General features: G+C 43.1%; 1 protein-coding gene across 1 annotated transcript in view; it reads left to right on the forward strand.

Annotated features, from left to right (window-relative positions):
• The window catches only part of ttc19 (tetratricopeptide repeat domain 19), a 33,517-nt gene extending 11,805 nt beyond the window's left edge, over nt 1-21,712 (forward strand). The window contains exons 9-10 of the mRNA XM_056293327.1: nt 13,929-14,091; nt 20,125-21,712. Coding sequence (XP_056149302.1) covers nt 13,929-14,091; nt 20,125-20,282 — 321 coding nt within the window. The 3' untranslated portion in view covers nt 20,283-21,712. The remainder of the gene's footprint in view (nt 1-13,928; nt 14,092-20,124) is intronic.
• Nucleotides 21,713-22,449: the final 737 nt, after the last annotated feature.

A 22,449-nucleotide genomic window follows, 5' to 3' on the forward strand; every position in this document is an offset into this window, starting at 1 on the left:
CCCCACCCACCAAAGCCCCACCCCATCTATTACAGCCCGCCCACTCCCCCATCGGTGTAATGCCTCATAAGAATCCCGTCTCCTTCCATCAGAGGATCAACCACGAATTGTTTCTTGGGAATAATTCTCATTCTGGGTGTCCGAGTAGCGTAGCGATCTAGTCCATTGCCTACCAACATGGGGAACGCCCGTTCGAATCCCCGTGTTACTTCCGACTTGGTCGGGCATCCCTGCTGACATAATTGGCTGTGTCTGCAGGTGGGAAGCCGGATGTGAGTATGTGTCCTGGTCACTGCACTAGTGCCTCTTCTCGTCGGTTGGGGCGCCTGTTCGGGGGGGGAGGGGGAACTGGGGGGAACAGCGTGATCCTCCCATGCGCTACGTCCCCCTGGTGAAACTCCTCACTGTCAGGTGAAAAGAAGCAGCTGGCAACTCCACATGTATGGGAGGAGGCATGTGGTAGTCTGCAGCCCTCCCCAGATCAGCGACCAGGACGTCTCAGCGAGGGGGGTGACTGGCCGGGTACAATTGGGGTGAAAAAAAAAGGGGGGGGGGAAGGAATATTTCTCATCCTGTGTTGCTCAGGAATATTTGGCCATGATGTAAATGACGATGAAATCCAAAATCTGAATGGAAACTGTAAGTGAATATTATCTCAATGAGTATTAAGTAATCCTTATCTGTCTGAGGAGGATGTCTTTATTTATTATGATTGATTTTACTGTCACCCCAAGATCTCAGCAGACCAAAGAGAATTGTTATAATATTTTTGTATTTTCAAGAAGCTTTATTTTGTGTCACAGTGTAACAGAAATTCTTGTTGACATGGCTCACATTCAAAAGACTCCACCTTCTCCACCAGCTGCCCTTCCACTCTGAAGGGTTCAAAGAGAGGGTGGAGTGCGTCAGGTGTCCACCTGCCCGCACAACACAACTCTTTGGCCTTAGAGATGTTGAGCTCCAGGGAGTTTTCCTGAAAAGCTCTAGCTAGGTCACTCACTTACTGATCATATTCCAACGGTGAGTTTGTGTCAGTCAGGTGGGCAACCAGGGCCGTGTCATCTGCATATTTTAGTAGAGTCATTGTTGCACGTGATGCTGTTGGTGTGGACAGAGAAGATAATGGGAGATAAAACACAGCCCGGGGGGAACCCCGGTATTAAAATCAAATTATTGGATTTGGACCGATTGTCGAACCTCGGATCCAGGAGGAACAATGAGGATCCCGTCTTGGCTGTGGAACAACGGACCAACTCTTTACCCTTGCAGAAGTGCTGAGGGGGGCATGGGAGTTTGACCAGCCAGTCTACATGTGTTTTGTGGACTTGGAGAAGGCTTACGACCATGTACCCCGGGGCACTCTGTGGGGAGTACTGTGGGAGTATGGGGTACCGGGGCAGTTGCTACAAGCCATCCGGTCCTTGTATAACCAAAGTGAGAGCTGTGTCCGCATTCTCGGCACAAAGTCAAACATGTTTTCGGTGGGTGTCGGACCTTGCCAAGGTTGTCCCTTGTCTCCGATTCTGTTTGTGATATTCATGGACAGGAACTCAAGGCACAGCCAAGGTGAGGAGTGTGTCCGTTTTGAGAACCTCAGAACTGCATCTCTGCTCTTCACAGATGATGTGGTTTTGTTGGCTTCATCAGAATGTGACCAGTGTGCACTGGGGTGGTTTGCAGCTGAGTGTGAAATGTGTTACAGCTTTCGAATGAAAACCAGAGGCCAGTGTAACGAAACCCAAAGGCAGACAGACACCGAGTACTGAGAAAACCAAAGGCAATTTTAATGCAGGATAAAATAAACAAACTGCCACAAAATAATAACAGGGGGATCTAAGGTGGGGGGATGTATGGTGCGGATAGCGGGTCTGTTTGGGAGATGTGTGCTATACTACGGGTGTGTAATGAAAGCTGGTGTTTAACTTGCGAAATCTTACCTACATGTAATAATGGAACTATGTTTGGCGGGGTGTTGTGACCATGTGCGTGCGCCTGGCTACCGAAGTCCAAATCCGTTGAGTGAGGGGTTGTCCGAGGAAGTCCGAGTGCGGGATCCAGGAAGTGAAATCCGAAGGGAGGGGTCCAGGGAGAGAGACGTGGAGGGAGATCGCTGGAGGGGGTCCGGGGCAATGTGATGGTCGCTGGGGACGAGGAGCGAGGGAGACGGGTGGAGCCGTGGAAGTCGCGGAGGGAGGGTCTTGAGGGAAACAAAAACAGCGAGACGAAAAACAGGAACACAGGAGTTAGACACTGGGAGAAACAAAACAAGAGCGTGGGAATAGGCACGAGAAAAGGGTTACTAGGAACCACTGGAATGGGCTTGTCGGAGCTTTACCGCAGGGTTCAGTACGTCGAAGCACGTGGGGTGGGGATGAGTTCTTGCCTCAAGTGAAGGAATTCAAGTATCTCGGGGTCTTGTTCACGAGTGAAGGTAGGATGGAGCGGGAGATTGACAGGCTGGGGAGAGAGACATCTGGAGTGCCCTACTTAGCTTGCTGACACCATGACCCGATCCCGGAGAAGCAGCTGAAGATGAGTGAATGAATTATTGGATTTAAAACCATTGACAACCACATATTGAGGCCTGTCCTTTAAAAATTCTGAATATATAAAACCGGTGTTGGGTTGATCTGTAGTTCCAGGAGGCACTTGAGCAAGATGTGTATGTTAGCAGTGTTAAAAGCAGGGAGAAGTCCGTGAATAAAATCCTTGTGTGGGGGTGTGCGGAGTCCAGGTGTCTGGCCACATTGCCCAGGAGAGTCAGACTGGTACCCGCCACATCATGTTTTGTTTTTTTTCTTTTAGGCAAACTGGAGTGGGTCTAGTCTTTAAGCAGTCATAGAGGAGGAACACACTACACTCTCCATGCACTTGCACAGCATGGATGTTAGTAAAATCAGCCTGTAGTCATTCAGGTCTTTGGCATTTGTTGTTTTTTGGAACAGGTATTATAGTAGATTCTTTCTGTAGGCCTGGGACATAGCTGTAGCCCCAGAAATGTTGGAAAAGTGATGACTCCACACAGCTCTGTGTGGTGCAGTCCCTGAGTACCCTGCCTCAGAGCTTGTCAGGCCCAGAGGCTTTCATGGGGGTTGACTCTGCCCAGGATGGAGGCCACCAGCCCCTCTTCTTTAATGACTTGTGGAAGGGGCAGGGGGGACTGGAGCTAGGGAGGGTCCAATTAGTTTGTGGGCTAGAACTGCTGAACCGGCTGAAGAATCTACTCGGCTGCTCTGCATAGAAGGCGGGCTCAGGGCAGTTGGTTGGCGCTGGTTTTTGGGCTTTGCCCATCATGTTGTTGAGCCCATGCCATGCCTCCCTGGCATTGCCTGAGTTTAGTTTTTTCTTCGCTTTTCGCTCCATATTTGAGCATGTGTAGTGGTGTAACCAGGCGCGCCGGAATCATTTTAGAAGCGGGGAGGGGAGGGGAGGGGAGGGGGGGGGCAACAAAGATATAGTATATGCCTGTGCAGGGGTGTACTGTGTAGTGCGCAGCTCCGTATGCCTGTATTTGCGGTTTTAATACAATAAAGCACGTTATTGAAGACACGTGGCCGCCCCATCTTTTTACTTTGTTGCAGTTAGGCAGTCTCAATGTAGCGTTGTGTGTTGAGCTTGAGCACTTAAGCGATACATTGTATTCAGTTTTGAAATCCCACACTTTCTGCTGCCTGCCCACGGGGTAGTGCTATAATTCAAACATAAGCCAGCTAGTGCATGTGGGATTAGATACACACATTTCTTGTTCAGTTAGCCTAAACTACGACTTTAAAAGACAGTAACCCTGTAGTAGCAAGCAAGCAATAGCAACGCTAATGTTGCCACGTGTTCAGCAGCGCACATTGATCCCCAAGCCATATTTAAGGAAAAATTAGAAAAACAGCTTCCTGCTTCATCGTCGCATTGCTCACCAACATGATTTACCCACTGGTAAATTATTATTACAACTGCTGTTGTGAAAATATCATCCATACTAGTGATGTGACGCTCGTGAACGATCCGGTTCTTTTGAACGGCACTTTGGTACGAACAAAGGGAACACAACTCATTTAATTTGAACACAACTGATTTCATGGGAACATACTAGTGATGTGAATCCATACTAGTGATGTGACGTTCGCGAACGATCCGGTTCTTTTGAACGGCTCTTTGGTACGAACGAAGGGAACCGAGTCGTACTTGGTGGGAGCTGTTCTTTTTCTCGTTGTACCTATTTCACTGTCTGACTTAAATCCAGCCCCCTTTACGTGAACACATGTGGATCTTGCACAAAATTCATTATAGTTGTTATTTTTTTTATTGTGCCAGTAAAAAGTTTTCTAAAATTATTTTCTTAAAGTGTTGCAAGAATTGCATTCAATGCAAGTTTATTTCCGTAACCCATTTGATACAGAGAGTGGAATTCCAAAAACTGCAACATTGTATCACATCGCTCGTGGTCTCTCAATACAAGCAGAAAATAGCGAGTTTCTTTTAATCCCACATTGCAACAAGCATGATTCATTTACAGCCTCCTTTCCTCTTCTGCCTTCTACAGCACGATCAGGATAGAAGCGTTTTTTGTTTTTTTTGTTTTTTTTTTTTGTTTTGGTTTTTTTACTGCAAGAACAAATCGGGGATGTTTTCGGACAGGATGTGGTCGGGGACAGATTACTTAATTCGGGGACTTTTCCTTGAAAATCTAGGCCTATATATTTTTTTTCATTCAAACACTCATGTTTGATATCATAAATTTTAACAATTTGAGGCTTTGTTTCCAGGGGATGATCCAAATCTTATCCTATCATTATCCTAGTGATGTGATGGAAAGAGGGTAAAAGTGGGGGGGGGGGCAATGGCCCGCTGCCCCCCCCCATTCTGGCGCCCCTGGGTGTAACGGAACATAGTTGATCCATGATCCATATGGATTGGGCCCCCATGGTTTGGCATGCATGTGAACCGCGGATTAATTGCAAAATTTAACCATCATAGTAGACTAAAGTTTTACTGCTGCTGTTACTTCTCAAATAATAATTCCCTAAATATCGATGCAGAGTTGCAGTGGAAAGACAGACGAGACCGATGTGTGCTGTTTTATTCTGAGGGGCAATGATTGGTCGATTATGCAAAAAAGCCATTGTGTGTTTACGTGAAGAGGGGATGTTGAATCCCAACAAATCAATCAGGGATGCTCGCATTTCAGAAAGCACAGTGACAGTCATGGCTACCGGAGGAGTGAAGAACTTTAAAAGCCTCCCACATCATTCAAAGGAAGAAGGTGTCATGCCTCATGTTGCACTTTAATTTAACAATTGAGTATTGAATATTTCACATATGGTAGGGTACGTGTTCATTTTTAAGAGCCACAATAATTCCTTTTTCTTTTTTGTTCAGTGATGTGACATTCAGTAAAAGTGTGTCTTGCTCAGTTCACATTGTTGTGAATTTGTTGTTTAAATGAAGTTGTGTTGTGTTCTTGATTCTCCCATACCGAGTCTGAACGGGAGTGTTTCAGTAACTTTCCATCGTCTAAATCCTACACATCCTTCCTGTCTGTGAAGGTTGGATTCACCTCCATCTCTGTACATCCCAGCATCTTCTAACTAGGGATGGGCAATATATTGCTATTATATTGTTATCGTAACATGAGACTAGATATCATGATCTGAGACTGGATATCGTGATCTGAGACTGAATATCGTGATATGAGACTAGATACCATGATATGGGACTAGATATCGTGATATGAGACTGGATATTGTGATATGAGACTAGATATCATGATCTGAGACTAGATATCGTGATATGAGACTAGATATCTTGATATGGGACTAGATATCGTGATATGAGACTAGATATCTTGATATGAGACTAGATATCGTGATATGAGACTGGATATCGTGATATGAGACTAGATATCATGATATGAGACTATCATGATATGAGACTAGATATTGTGATATGAGACTAGATATCGTGATATGAGACTAGATATCTTGATATGAGACTAGATATCTTGGTATGAGACTGGATATCGTGATATGGGACTAGATATCGTGATATGAGACTGGATATCGTGATATGAGACTATCGTCATATGAGACTAGATATCGTGATATGAGACTAGATATCATGACCTGAGACTGGATATCGTGATATGAGACTAGATATCATGATATGGGACTAGATATCGTGATATGAGACTATCGTCATATGAGACTAGATATCGTGATATGAGACTAGATATCATGACCTGAGACTGGATATCGTGATATGAGACTAGATATCATGATATGGGACTAGATATCGTGATATGAGACTGGATATTGTGATATGAGACTATCGTGATATGAGACTAGATATTGTGATATGAGACTAGATATCGTGATATGAGACTAGATATCTTGATATGAGACAAGATATCGTGATATGAGACTAGATATCGGGATATGAGACTGGATATCGTGATATGAGACTATCATGATATGAGACTAGATATCGTGATATGAGACTAGATATCTTGATATGAGACAAGATATCGTGATATGAGACTAGATATCGTGATATGAGACTGGATGTCGTGATATGAGACTATCGTGATATGAGACTAGATATTGTGATATGAGAATAGATATCGTGATATGGACTAGAGATTGTGATATGAGACTAGATATCGTGATATGAGATTAGATATCTTGATATGAGACAAGATATCGTCATATGAGACTAGATATCGTGATATGAGACTATATATCGTGATATGAGACTATCGTGATATGAGACTAGATATCATGATATGACACTAGATATCATGATATGACACTAGATATGTTGGTATGAAACTAGATATCTTGATATGAGACAAGATATTGTGATATGAGACTAGATATCGTGATATGAGACTGGATATCGTGATATGAGACTGGATAATGTGTTATGGGACTAGATATCTTGATATGAGACAAGATATCCGATATGAGACTGGACATTGTGATATGAGACTGGATATCGTGATATGAGACTAGATATCATGATATGACACTAGATATCATGATATGACACTAGATATGTTGGTATGAAACTAGATATCTTGATATGAGACAAGATATTGTGATATGAGACTAGATATCGTGATATGAGACTGGATATCATGATATGAGACTGGATAATTTGTTATGGGACTAGATATCTTGATATGAGACAAGATATCCGATATGAGACTGGACATTGTGATATGAGACTGGATATCGTGATATGAGACTAGATATCATGATCTGAGACAAGATATTGTGATATGAGACTAGATATCATGACCTGAGACTGGATATCGTGATATGAGACTAGATATCGTGATATGAGACTGGATATCGTGACATGAGACTAGATATTGTGATATGAGACTAGATATTGTGATATGAGACTAGATATCGTGATATGAGACTAGATATCGTGATATGAGACTATCGTGATATGAGACTAGATATTGTGATATGAGACTATCGTGATATTAGACTAGACATTGTGATATGAGACTAGATATCGTGATATGAGACAAGATATCGTGATATGAGACTAGATATTGTGATACGAGACTAGATATCGTGATATGAGACTAGATACCGTGATATGAGACTAGATATTGTGATACGAGACTAGATATCTTGATATGGACTAGAGATTGTGATATGAGACTAGATATCTTGATATGAGACAAGATATCGTCATATGAGACTAGATATCGTGATAGGAGACTAGATATCGTGATATGAGATTATCGTGATATGAGACTATCATGATATGAGACTAGATATTATGATATGACACTAGATATCATGATATGACACTAGATATGTTGGTATGAAACTAGATATCTTGATATGAGACAAGATATTGTGATATCAGACTACGTGATATGAGACTGGATATCGTGATATGAGACTGGATAACATGTTATGGGACTAGATATCTTGATATGAGACAAGATATCCGATATGAGACTGGACATTGTGATATGAGACTGGATATCGTGATATGAGACTAGATATCTTGATATGAGACAAGATATCGTGATATGAGACTAGATATCGTGATATGAGACTGGATATCGTGATATGAGACTATCGTGATATGAAACTAGATATCGTGATATGAGACTGGATACGTGATATGAGACTATCGTGATATGAGACTAGATATTGTGATATGAGACTAGACATTGTGATATGAGACTAGATATTGTGATATGAGACTAGATATCGTGATATAGACTAGAGATTGTGATATGAGACTAGATATATTGATATGAGACAAGATATCGTCATATGAGACTAGAGATCGTGATATGAGACTAGATATCGTGGTATGAGACTGGATATCGTGATATGAGACAGGATATCGTGATATGAGACTGGATATCGTGATATGAGACAGGGTATCGTGATATGAGACTCGATATCGTGTTATGAGACTAGGTATCATGATATGGGACTAGATATCGTGATATGAGACTAGATATCGTGATATGAGACTATCGTGATATGAGACTAGATAGTGTGATATGAGACTAGATATCTTGATATGAGACAAGATATCGTGATATGAGACTAGATATCGTGATATGAGACTGGATATCGTGATATGAGACTGTCGTGATATGAGACTAGATATTGTGATATGAGACTAGATATCGTGATATGAGACTAGATATCTTGATATGAGACAAGATATCATGATATGACACTAGATATGATATGAGACTAGATATGTTGGTATGAAACTAGATATCTTGATATGAGACAAGATATTGTGATATGAGACTAGATATCGTGATATGAGACTGGATATCGTGATATGAGACTGGATATCTTGATATGGACTAGAGATTGTGATATGAGACTAGATATCTTGATATGAGACAAGATATCGTCATATGAGACTAGATATCGTGATAGGAGACTAGATATCGTGATATGAGATTATCGTGATATGAGACTATCATATGAGACTAGATATCATGATATGACACTAGATATCATGATATGACACTAGATATGTTGGTATGAAACTAGATATCTTGATATGAGACAAGATATTGTGATATCAGACTACGTGATATGAGACTGGATATCGTGATATGAGACTGGATAACATGTTATGGGACTAGATATCTTGATATGAGACAAGATATCCGATATGAGACTGGACATTGTGATATGAGACTGGATATCGTGATATGAGACTAGATATCTTGATATGAGACAAGATATCGTGATATGAGACTAGATATCGTGATATGAGACTGGATATCGTGATATGAGACTATCGTGATATGAAACTAGATATCGTGATATGAGACTGGATACGTGATATGAGACTATCGTGATATGAGACTAGATATTGTGATATGAGACTAGACATTGTGATATGAGACTAGATATTGTGATATGAGACTAGATATCGTGATATAGACTAGAGATTGTGATATGAGACTAGATATATTGATATGAGACAAGATATCGTCATATGAGACTAGAGATCATGATATGAGACTAGATATCGTGATATGAGACTGGATATCGTGATATGAGACTATATATCGTGATATGAGACTGGATATCGTGATATGAGACAGGATATCGTGATATGAGACTCGATATCGTGTTATGAGACTAGGTATCATGATATGGGACTAGATATCGTGATATGAGACTAGATATCGTGATATGAGACTATCGTGATATGAGACTAGATAGTGTGATATGAGACTAGATATCTTGATATGAGACAAGATATCGTGATATGAGACTAGATATCGTGATATGAGACTGGATATCGTGATATGAGACTGTCGTGATATGAGACTAGATATTGTGATATGAGACTAGATATCGTGATATGAGACTAGATATCTTGATATGAGACAAGATATCATGATATGACACTAGATATGATATGAGACTAGATATGTTGGTATGAAACTAGATATCTTGATATGAGACAAGATATTGTGATATGAGACTGGATATCGTGATATGAGACTGGATATCGTGATATGAGACTGGATATCGTCTTATGGGACTAGATATTTTGATATGAGACAAGATATCTGATATGAGACTAGACATTGTGATATGAGACTGGATATCGTGATATGAGACTAGATATCGTGATATGGGACTAGATATTGTGATATGAGATATCGTGATATGGGGCTAGATATCTTGATATGAGACAAGATATCGTGATATGAGACCGAATATTGTGATATGAGACTAGATATCGTGATATGAGACTATGGTGATATGAGACTAAATGTCGTGATATGAGACTAGATTGCATGATGTGAGACTAGATATCGTTATATGGGACTAGATATCGTCAGGGATTTTGGATACTGTAGTATCGTGATATGGCATAAGTGTTGTCTTTTCCTGGTTTTAAAGGCTGCAGTACAGTTAAGTGATGTAATTTTCTGAAATTACCAGGCTGTTCTATTATTTGCTTATACTCACTTGGTTATTATATAGGCATTACTGATGAAAAATCTGATTGTGTAAATGTTTTGTGAAAGCACCAACAGCCATCCCCACAATGTTGTCACAATATCGATATCAAGGTATTTGGTCTGAAACTGTTGGGATATTTGATTTTTTCCAGCTGGCCCAGCCCTACTTCTAATCTAGTTTAGATGAATCTTGAGATCTCGAGTCTTCTCAAGTTGGATGAAACTTGATGAATAGCTTTTACTCTGTTTGAAAGCAGTAATATAAGTGAAGGATTTTTCATTTTAATTTTTCACAGAAGACAACATTTCAATCTAAGCGGCTTGATAAATATAGAACCCGGCTGGAATTAAAGTTACCAAGCCACTCCCCTAAAACGTGACAATTCATTTGTTTGCCTCGACATAGACTGGTAATGTTGTCATAAAAAAACAACTGTCTCCCTTTCCTCTCTGTCTCTAAATGGCTTCACTGGGACTTTTCATTCAGTGTCCCCAGGGGACACTGTTCTCCTAATTGAGGCTAGCCCCCTGATTTTGCATATTCTCACATTCCCAGGCCCTCTGGTAGAGGGGGTGCCTAGCTGTTTTTTATAAGTTAGGTCTTAAGTGCCATCCTGTTAATTTTGGTAATTTTATCTCATTTGAGGTTTTATGTTTTTTAATCACTGGCCCTTTCCCTTTACTCTGCATCTTACTTTATGGGCCCTCTAATTCAGTTAGTTTTATCGCTGAGTTTTCTGACCTTCTATCCATTGTCATGCCAAAATATGACAGGGTGCTTATTCTTGGAGATTTTAATATTCATGTATGTGTGTTGTCCTTCCCATTCCATCACCTCACATTTTTTGGATCTTGTAGATTCTTTTAACTTCATTCAATCTGTTAGAGGGGCCACACACTCCAAAGGCCATATTTTAGACCTTGTACTCTCCTCTGGTTTCTCTCTCGAATGTCTCAGTTTGGTGGATATGCCTGTATCTGACCATAAAACTATAATTTTCAAAGTCCCACTACAGCTTGCTACTCCTAGTCATTATCCTAAAACATGCTCTCGCATTCTCAACGTTGGCTTTGCACTTACATTCTGTGATGCTTTTAATTCATCATCCTTTAATCCCTCTTTATCCCCCCCCAATCCAGATGCACTATTAAATTCATTCAATGATCAGTGCCAATCCATCCTCGACCAAATTGCACCATTTAAAACTAGAAAACAAAAAATAAATAACCTCCCCTGGCTGAAAGATCACACCTATGCCCTTAGAAGACTTTGTAGAAAAACAACGACAGTGGAAGGCCAACAAGTCCAAATTAACAAAGTAACACCCTTAAAAACCAAATGTTAATTTACCAGAAGGCAGTTAAGGAAGTGAGATCAGCGTACTTCTCTGAACTAATATTGAGAAATAACCACAATCCTAAAGTTCTCTTCGGGGTAATTGATTCTGTCATTAATGGTCCCTTCACTTCTCTTTTTGAACCTGATGTTGAGTTGCCCGAAAAATTTCTCACTCATTTTGTGAACAAGGTGGAGAATATCAGGTCCCAAATCCAGCCAGGCTCTTTTCGTTCCATTCCCCATGTTAATTCTGCCTCTTTCACCCAATTTCAACCAATTACAATTTCAGTGTTGAAGACTACAGTCTCCAATATGAATTCCTCCTCCTGCATCCTAGACATCATTCCCACTAAGCTACTCAAGGAGGTATTTTCCAGTATCAGCCCCGTTATTCTTCAAATTCTTAATAATTCTCTGGCCTCCGTTCTTTTACAGATAGTTTTAAGCATGCCATCATTCACCCATTGCTGAAGAAACCTAATTTAGACCCCTTGTCCCTAAGTAACTACAGGCCAATCTCCAAATTGTCTTTTCTATCTAAATTGTGGAGAGAGTGATTTCTTCTCAGTTGATTTCTTTTATGAACATAATTACTGTTTTTAATAGATTCCAGTCTGGTTTTAGAGCATTTCATAGCACTGAGACAGCTCTAGTTTAGGTCACTAGTGATCTACTGCTGAATGCAGACAGAGGTGACTGCTCAATTTTAGTTCTTTTGGACTTAAGTGCTGCCTTTAATACGGTTGATCACAACATCCTCCTACATCACTTAGAGAATTGGGTTGGCATCAATAGCTTGGCTCTTAACTTATTACGCTCTTACCTCACCAGCAGAACTTTTTCTGTTGTTCTGGATAACTCTACCTCCTCAATGGTTCAGTTGAGTTGTGGTGTCCCTCAAGGGTCAGTTCTTGGCCCCCTTCTCTTCTCTATATACACGCTGCCCCTTGGCCAGGTCATTCAAAATCACAATGTGCTCTACCATTTTTATGCTGACGACACTCAGTTATACATGCCACTAAAACCCACAGATCCTAGCGCCCTATTAAATCTCACAACTTGCCTCACTGATATTAAATCCTGGATGTCCAAAAATGTTCTTAAATTTAATGATAAGTCTGAGGTCATTCTGGTCGGTCCTGAAAATTCCATCAGTCCGTTTGCTACTAATCTTGGCGGTCTGTCAGGTAGTCTTAAACAGGCTGCTAGGAATCTTGGGGTAATATCTGATGCTAACCTCAGTTTTGACAATCAAATTAAACATGTTGTTCAGTCATACTTTTTCCAACTCAAGCTAATCTCCAAAATTAGGTCATTTTTATCAATTGCTGATTTGCAAAAAGTTGTAAATGCTTTTATCTCTTCTCGGCTCGACTACTGTAATGCACTTTATTCTGGTATCAGCAAGGGCTCCCTCCACCATCTGCAGTTGGTACAAAATGCCGCTGCTCGGCTCATTACCGGGACAAAGAGGCATGACCATATCACTCCTGTGCTTCCCTCCCTACACTGGCTCCCTGTTATATTTCGAATTGATTTTAAAATTTACTGCTCACTTTTAAGACTTTAAATAGTTTTGCTCCTTTATACATTTGTGATTTATTGACTTGGTATGTCCCCCCTCGACCATTAAGGTCTGCAGATGGAGCCCTGCTAGTTATTCCCAGGTCTCGGTTGGTTACAAGGGTGATCGGGCTTTTGCTGTTACAGCCCCCACCCTATGGAACTCTCTTTCTGCTGAGCTAAGATGAACTAAGTCTCTAGCTTCCTTTAAATCTCATCTTAAAACTTTCCTTTTTATGAAAGCTTTTACCAATGTTTGATATGTTTTTATTTTTACTGTTTTTATTTTTACTCTTATGTGATCTCACTCTTATTCCTGCCTTGTCTGGTTTTATCTTTTTTTGGGGGGGGGGGGTTTCTTGTGAAGCACTTTGTAACATTGTTTTAGAAAAGTGCTGTATAAATAAATTATTATTATTATTATTATTTTAATATACCTGAAATTGGGTCCAGTAAACAGCTAGTGAATGGATCTATCTGCAGTTTTAGAACTGTAACTCTGGGTACGAAGAGTCATTTCATGCATCCTCTGTTTCTGTTCAGACTTTGGTGCTGATGAGTGACCTGGCGACCATCTTGGATCTTCAGGGTCGTTATGATGAGGCGCTGCCACTGATCCAGAGAGCCATGGAGCTTAGCCGGATTGCCGGACACCCTGACCAGCATGTTCTGCTGGGTAACATGGCAGGAATCCTTCTGCACCAAGGTAGGAAGTTTCATAAATCGGCAGGAGGAAGGGAAGTGACCCTGATTTTCAAATGATTTCAGCATAAGCCTTTTACTTCAGCAATTACAGCCCATTCAAGAACGAACAAGTCTCGCAAGACCAGATGTGAGGCACAGCAAGTTTATTTGTATAGCACATTTAAGCATCAAGGCAATTCAGAGTGTGTTCCATAAGAGCTAAAATGCATTAAGAAAAGCAACATAAGGCAATAGAAAAATATTTAAAAGCAAATAAAAAGAAAATGTGAAGACTGATGATGTAGGGAAGTTTCATCACAGTCTTTTGTAATTTCCTTTCTGTTGGATTCCAGCAGCAACACTTTGATTGGCTGCACTGGCTGTCAATCACTGACAAGGTGAAATCTCTTCGAGGGATTTTGAATTGTGACACAACTCACAGCCTTCTTCATGGTCGATGTTTATGTGTCAGACTTGTAGTTTCTCTGCCTCTTTTTGCCTTGAAGAAGCAGAGAGGCTCAACAGGGTCTCAAAATGTGGGTTACAGACCACGGTCTAGGTTGGGAACTAGCTAGTCATGCTACCAGACTCTTTATAACTTGAAGAAGCAGAGAAGCTCAACAGGGTCTCAACATGTGGGTTACAGACTCTGGTCCAGGTTTGGGAACTAGCTAGTCATGCTACCAGACTCTTTATAACTTGAAGAAGCAGAGAGACTCAACAGGGTCTCAACACGTGGGTTACAGTCCGTAGTCCAGGTTGGGAACTAGCTAGTCATGCTACCAGACTCTTTATAACTGTCAGCATTGAAGCAAGCTAAAGCTAACTGGTTAGCCGTGCTACCGGTTAGCTTTAGATCTGTTAGCATCATCCATCCATTAGCTGAACCGCTTATCCTGTTCTCAGGGTCGCGGGGATGCTGGAGCCTATTCCAGCAGTCATTGGGCAGCAGGCGGGGAGACACCCTGGACAGGCCACCAGGCCATCACGTGTTAGCATCATAAAAATATGAATTGTCAGCAGTTTGACTTGTGACAAGATAGCAATCTTTAACACACATCGAAGCCAGCCAGTATTCACTTCATGCATTCATGTCCTGCAAGATCCAACACGCTTTATTGTTACATCTCATTACACAAGTACAAGATACAAGTACATGATACAAGTACGTTATACAAGTACATTATGCAAGTACAAGATACAAGTACATTGTGCAAGTACAAGATACAAGTACATTATACAAGTACGTTATACAAAGACAAGATACAAGTACGTTATACAAGTACAAGATACAAGTACAGGCGGTACGGTGGCGCAGTGGTTAGCGCTGTCGCCTCACAGCAAGAGGGTCCTAGGTTTGAACCCCGGGGTTGTCCAATCTTGGGAGGTCATCCCAGGTCCTTTCTGCGTGGAGCTTGCATGTTCTCCCCGTGTCTGTGTGGGTTTTCTCCGGGTGCTCCGGTTTCCCCCACCATCAAAAAGACATGCATGTTAGGGTTAATACTCCTGTCTGTGTCCCTGACCGAGGCAGGGCAAGACCAACTGGTCCCCGGGTGCTGCACGGCAGCTGCCCACTGCTTCTAGCTACACAGCTAGGATGGGTTACATGCAGAGGAAGAATTTCCCCACGGGGATCAATAAAGTAATAAAAAAATATATACAAGTACAAGATACAAGTACATTATACAAGTACAGGACAGTAAAATTACTGAGTGTCGGCTCCTCAACACTGCAGCAACAATAGTAATAAAATAACAAAACAAAAAAAACAGCAGTTATAATAATAATAAATAGTGTGTTTGTGTGTGTGTGTGTGTGTGTGTGTGTGTGTGTGTGTGTGTGTAAACTGATGATCCACAGAAGACCAGAGGTCAGTACCATCAGTCTGGTACCAGGCTTGGTGTGTTTAATTACATGACATTCCAGTCATTTAGCCGATGCTTTTATCCAAAGCGACTTACAATAAGTGCATCATTTAACGCAGGAGATCAGGAGAACTACTAGTCATCAGAGGTCATAAGTGCATCTTCTCTCTAAATAAGCATCTAAGAGCAAAACTAGTACTACAGTAAAAGCGCAAGAAAGAGTTTTGTTTTGTTTTTTTAAATGAGTGAATACAATAAGTGCTAAGAACAAGTAACAGGGTAGTAGTTCTTGAAGAGGTGAGTTTTCAACCTGTGCTGAAAGACGGGCAGGACTCCGCTGTCCTGACATCAGTGGGGAGTTCATTCCACCACTGTGAGGCCAGGACAGAAAAGAGCCATGACCAGGCCGATCGGCAGCAGGGGCCTCTGAGCGATGGGGCAACCAGGCGTCCCGAGGCGACAGAGCGAAGTGGTTGGACGGGGGTGTAGGGCTTGACCATGGCCTGGAGATAGGAAGGAGCTGTTCCTTTCACTGCCCTGTAGGCTAGCACCAGAGTCTTAAACTGGATGCGAGCAGCTACTGGGAGCCAGTGTAGGGACATGAGAAGGGGAGTTGTGTGGGAGAACTTAGGGCGGGTGAACACCAGACGAGCTGCACCTTTCTGAAAAAGCTCCAGAGGTCTGATGGCCGACGCTGGGGCACCAGCAAGGAGGGAGTTGCCATAGTCCAGCCGGGAGATGACCAGAGCCTGGATGAGCACCTGTGCCATCTCGTCGGTGAGGAATGGGCCAATTCTCCTGATGTTATAGAGGAGAAATCTGTAGGAGCGAGCAACTAATGCAACGTTTGCAGCAAACGACAGTTGGTCGTCCAGAATCACACCCAGATTCCTCGCAGTCCGATTCGGCGTCACCATGGTGTTGTCAATGGTGATGGCCAGGTCTCGGTGCGGGCAACCTTTCCCCAGGAGGAACATCAGCTCTGTCTTGTCCAGATTGAGCTTTAGGTGGTGTGTCGCCATCCACTCCGAGATGTCAGTCAAGCGCGCAGCAATGTGTGTCTCTACTTGTGTGTCAGAGGGAGGAAAGGACAAGATCAGCTGGGTGTCATCGGCATAACAATGGTAAGAGAAGTCATGCGAGCGAATAACAGAACCCAGGGATGTCGTGTACAGGGAGAAAAGGAGAGGACCCAGAACCGAACCCTGTGGAATGCCTGCAGTCAGTCTGCGAGGCTCTGACACAGATCCCCTCCATGTCACCTAGTAGGAGCGACCCGTCAGGTAGGATGCACACATTGAGAGTGCAGAGCCTGTGACACCCAGCTCCTCGAGGGTAGAGAGGAGGATCTGGTGGTTTACTGTGTTAAACGCAGCTGACAGGTCCAGGAGTATCAGGGCAGAGGAGAGAGAGTTTGCTCTCGCAGAGTGCAGCGATTCTGTCACTGCAAGGAGGGCCGTCTCTGTTGAGTGACCCACCTTGAACCCAGACTGGTTGGGGTCCAGGAGGTTGTTCTGGTGGAGGTACAAAGAAAGTTGGTTAAAGACAGCATGTTCAAGCGTTTTGGATAGAAAGGGTAGAAGGGAAACCGGTCTGTAGTTTTTGATGTCAGAGGAGTTACGTGATGGTTTCTTGAGAAGGGGGGTTGACTCTAGCAGTCTTGAAGGCAGATGTAAAGCATCCTGCCTGGAGGGAGATGTTGATGAGGTGGATTAGAAAGGGAAGGAGTTCAGGTGCTATAGACTGAAGAATAGGGGAGGGGAGGGGACCGGGTCAAGGGAGCATGTGGTGGGGTGACTGGATGTGATGAGGTTGAGGACCTCGTCGGGAGAGAGGGGAGCGAGGTGGGATAGGGTGGGACGGGGAGAGGTGAGAGAGGGTGCAGAGGGTGGGCTAGTGCAAGGAGCACTAACCGGGTGGTGAGAAAAGGCGGATCTGATGTCGTTTACCTTCTTTTCAGAGAAGTTAGCGAAGTCATCAGGGAGAAGGGAGGAAGTAGGAGGAGGAGGTTTCAGAGTTTCTTAGGATTAGAGGCAGAGGATAGGATTTTAGAGTGATAGAAGGCAGCTTTAGCGGCAGAAAGGGAGGAGGAGAAAGTGGAAAGAAGAGATTGGAAGTTGAGAAGGTCCTCTGGGAGTTTGCCTTTTCTCCATTTGTGCTCTGACACTCTTAGGCTCCGTCTGTCAGTACGTACCGAGTCGGACAGCCAAGGGGCAGATGGAGTTGGACGTGCAGGCCTGGAGGTGAGGGAACAGAGGTTGTCCAGAGAAGAGGAGAGGGTAGAGAGATGAAGATCAGTAGCAGTGTCAGGAGGTAGGAGAGAGAAAGATTCAAGTGTAGGGAGGATAGAGGTAACAGAGAAGAAAGATCAGTGGCGGAGAGAGAGCAGAGGTGTCTACGGGTGGAAACCATGTGGGTAGGGGGAGGGGCTGAGGGGGAGAAGAGAGGGAGAGAGAGTAGGACATGAAATAGTGGTCAGAAAGCTGGAGGGGAGTAATAGAGAGATTGGAAGTAGGACAGTGTCTAATAAAGATAAGGTCCAGCTGGTTGCCGGCCTTGTGGGTAGGAGGAGAGGGTGAGAGGTGAAGGTCAAAGGAGGAGAGGAAATAGAGAAGAGGATCTAGCTTGTCAGTGTGGATGTTGAAGTCACCGAGAAGGATAAGTGCAGAGTCATCAACAGGGAAGTGTGAGACAAGTGTGTCAAGCTCCTCCAGAAACTCACCAAGGGGGCCTGGTGGGCGGTACATAACCACAATGGTGAGTTTGACTGGATAAGAGACAGTAACAGCATGAAATTCAAAAGAGGGCAGAGAAAACTGTGGAATGGAAACAAGAGATTATTTCCATTTCAGGGAGATTAGCAGGCCAGTACCACCACCCCGCCTCCCAGCTCTGGGAGTGTGAGAACAAGAGTACACATCAGGCAGAGCTGCGGGCGTGGTAGTGTTTTCTGGCATGATCCAGGTCTCAGTTAGAGCAAGAAAGTTGAGGGGGAGCAAGGATGCGTAGCCTGAGATAAACTCAGCTTTCAGCACCGCAGACTGGCAATTCCAGAGCCCTCCCGTCACCACTTGCTCAACGTGAGTGGAGAGAGTGGGATAGATGAGATTGGTAGGGTCACAGCGCCTAGGAGTGACCCAACGTCTATGCCAGCCCCGGGAAGAGGAAAGGACAGGAATGCGAAGGAAACACATAGTCTATACTAGGTACACAAAATACAGTTGACTGACAGAACCTAAAAAGAGCAGTGCGTGCTTGACGAAGTCTTGGCTTGAAAAAGTCGCGCTTGCCTTTGTTCACCCTAGACCTGTTTGCCCTTGGCTTGGAAGCTGACACTTCCAAGTAGCAGCAGTGATTTAAAGAACACATGTTGCTAATTGTCTGCCAGGAGTGCAGGTCACACCCTGGCCACTTAACACCCAATTGATGAAAGTAGGCCTATTGCCCAGAAACTGGTCACTTATGTAAAACTCTATCAAACCTCACACAATACTATTAAACCTGCAAACAGCAAGTTACCAAGGAATATATTTATAATCTAAAACGTTAACTAAGTCAAAACAGCTAGGCAACAAGAAATATTTAAGGACACACTAGATGAAAAATAGCTACAGCTAGAATAAGATCCCACTAGTTCCCACTAGGAACCAGCAGCAGATGTATAGAGAACAGGACTAATAGTCAAGCAGCTGGAATAAGACTAATAGCAATTTGTTAAGCAAGAAAGATGATACTTGCTCTATTCTAGATGAACCAGCAATTCAGAATCCCTCCAGAAGTTAAAATGCACACTGGATTGAAACTGAACCAGACCAGACTTATAAATCTGTGTTTAATGGTGTTTGTTGAAAAGAACTTAGCATATTTGTGCATCTGTCTGCTAGCCCATGCAGACCAGCGGTCCCGACAGTCATCCTGCTGGCGCTCGCTCTCTCGACTGTGTTGCACTGAGTGGACTGTGCCGTTAACTGTTTTGTGTGTTGTTGTTGTTTTGCTTTGTTCTCACTGTTTCTGTATATTGTTGGTGGTGTCGTTTTTGGACATTTTGGATATGTGTTTTTGTCCTTTGTGTTGCACTGCTGTGGGCTGGGTGAAACGACATTTCCTTTCTTTTGTGTATGCAAGTACATGAAAGACATGACAATAAATTGTTCCTGATTTCTGATCTGCAGGATTCTGTTTGGTTTCAGGTGAGCTGGAGGAGTCGGAGCGTCTGTACCGAGAGGCTCGGTCTCTGGCTGAGGCCGTTGGCGACCAGGACGCCCTGCAGCAGATCCGCGATGGATTAAAAGAAGTTGGCAAGCGGAGACATGAGCAGAAAAATAAAGAATATGCTGCCCGAGAATGAGACAGACAGACAGGCGGACAGACAGACAGGCGGACGTGTACTCGTGTTTATGAAGAGTTTAACGAATATGTGAATACAAGCTTAGAAGCCATTTTCTGTGTGTGTCTCTGAGATTATAAGTTTTTGGGGCATCTGGGTGGCGTGGCAGTCTATTCCGTTGCTTAACAACACGGGGTTCGCTGGTTCGAATCCCTGTGTTCCCTCCAGCTTAGTTGGGCGTCCCTACAGACACAATTGGCCGTGTCTGCAGGTGGGAATCCAGATGTGGGTATGTGTCCTGGTTGCTGCACTAGCATCTCCTGTGGTCAGTCAGGGTGCCTGTTCAGGGGGGAGGGGGAACTGGGGGAATAACGTGGTCTTCCCATGCGCTACATCCCCCTGGTGAAACTCCTGTCAGGTGAAAAGAAGTGGCTGGCAACTCCACATGTGTGGGAGGAGGCATGTGGTAGTCTGCAGCCTCCCCGGATCAGCAGAGGAGGCGGAGCTGTGACTGGGACAGCTAGGAGAGTGAGGTGATTAGCCAGGTATAACTTGGGAGAAAAAAAGGGGGGGGATACCCCCCAAAAAAGATTATGTTTGTTCTCTCCTTCCTTGAGACGTCACGTCTCTCGTTGCTAGTTTGTGTGTCTGCGAGGGTTTTCTGCCTGAACATCCTTAAGGTTTTTTCCAGATAGAATGTTCCAGATAAGAGATACCTGAGAGAACAATGTTACCTCAGTTCAGCTTCACATCTTGGTCTCAGGCAGGATTCACGTACATCAGATGGTGGCCTCATGTCCCTCACACTTCTGTCTGAACTTTAGAAGTAAATGATGTACCAGTGAAACTGTCGTGTTGTTTTGTGTTTTAATTCCCCCGGCGGAGTGAATAAAGTCTCTGTGTGGAGGGAATAAAGTCTCTCTGTGGAGGGAATAAAGTCTCTGTGTGGAGGCCGGAGGGAATAAAGTCTGTGTGTGGAATGCACATTCATTTGTCATGAAGGAATACAGTCTGTGTGTGGAATGCACATTCATTTGTCTTGGACTTCAGTGTCATAACAAACAGCTTGAATCCTGTTTGAGGGTTTGATCGTTTTGGTTTAAAGAAGACAAATGTCATGTAGCATTTAAGTTATTCTAACCTTCCTCTGATGAACACACCGCCACCTTCGACCGACCACAGGAGGACTAGTCACTAACTGACTAGTCGGTGACTAACTGGATATAGTGGAAAACGAACTGATGAAGTTAAAGATGTGGTTTGATGCTAATAAACTAACACTGAATTTAAGTAAAAAAAATGTATAATCTTTGGTAACCGTAAAATGAACTCATACAAGAAACTCATTAACAATGTAGAAATAGAAAGAGTGACTGAAATTCCATTTCTTTGTGTAATAGTGGACAATAAATTATGTTGGAAACAACATATGAAATATACCAAGGCTAAAATATCCAAACCAATCACAATACTATTCAAAGTCCAAGATCTTCTAAATCAAGCTTCACTTTACACCTTGTGCTGTTCCCTCATACTTCCGTACATCACCTACTGTGTGGAAGTGTGGGGGAACACATATAAAACCAATACTGACTCAATCTTCATTATTCAAAAAAGAGCCATGAGGGTAGTAAATAAAGCCAATTACACAGAACCAACAAACCAACTCTGGTGGACTTTAAAACTGCTCAAATCATGTATAAAGTGTTAAATCATAAAGTACCCAACAGTATCCAGGGGTTGTTCCAGTTGAGGAAAAGTAATTATGACCTGAGGAATATGTACGTTTAAACAAAACCCAGTAAGGACAAATGCAAAACGGACAGTTAAATCTGCAGAGAAAATCATTGGTGCCAACCTGCCCTCGATTCGGGACTTATACACCTCCAGACTCAGGAAACAGGCTGGCAATATTACTATCAACATTACTATCAGCTTACTATCAGAACAAGATTTGTGGTGCCACTGACGCTCGTTTTTTGCTTTTAACTCACTCCTCAATCCACCTCCTCCTCTGACCTCCACTCTGCTCACTCCTGACATGTTCATGTCGTACTTTACTGATAAGGTTTCTGCCATCAGTAACCAGTTCTCTGAGCCTGACCAACTCTGTCTGCTGCTGCCAGCTAACAGTGCCTCACTCACCTCATTCTCCCCCCTGACCAGGGAGGAAATCTCCAAGCTTCTG

The sequence above is a fragment of the Lampris incognitus genome, chromosome 14 (assembly GCF_029633865.1).
Source record: "Lampris incognitus isolate fLamInc1 chromosome 14, fLamInc1.hap2, whole genome shotgun sequence".
NCBI lineage: Eukaryota > Metazoa > Chordata > Actinopteri > Lampriformes > Lampridae > Lampris > Lampris incognitus.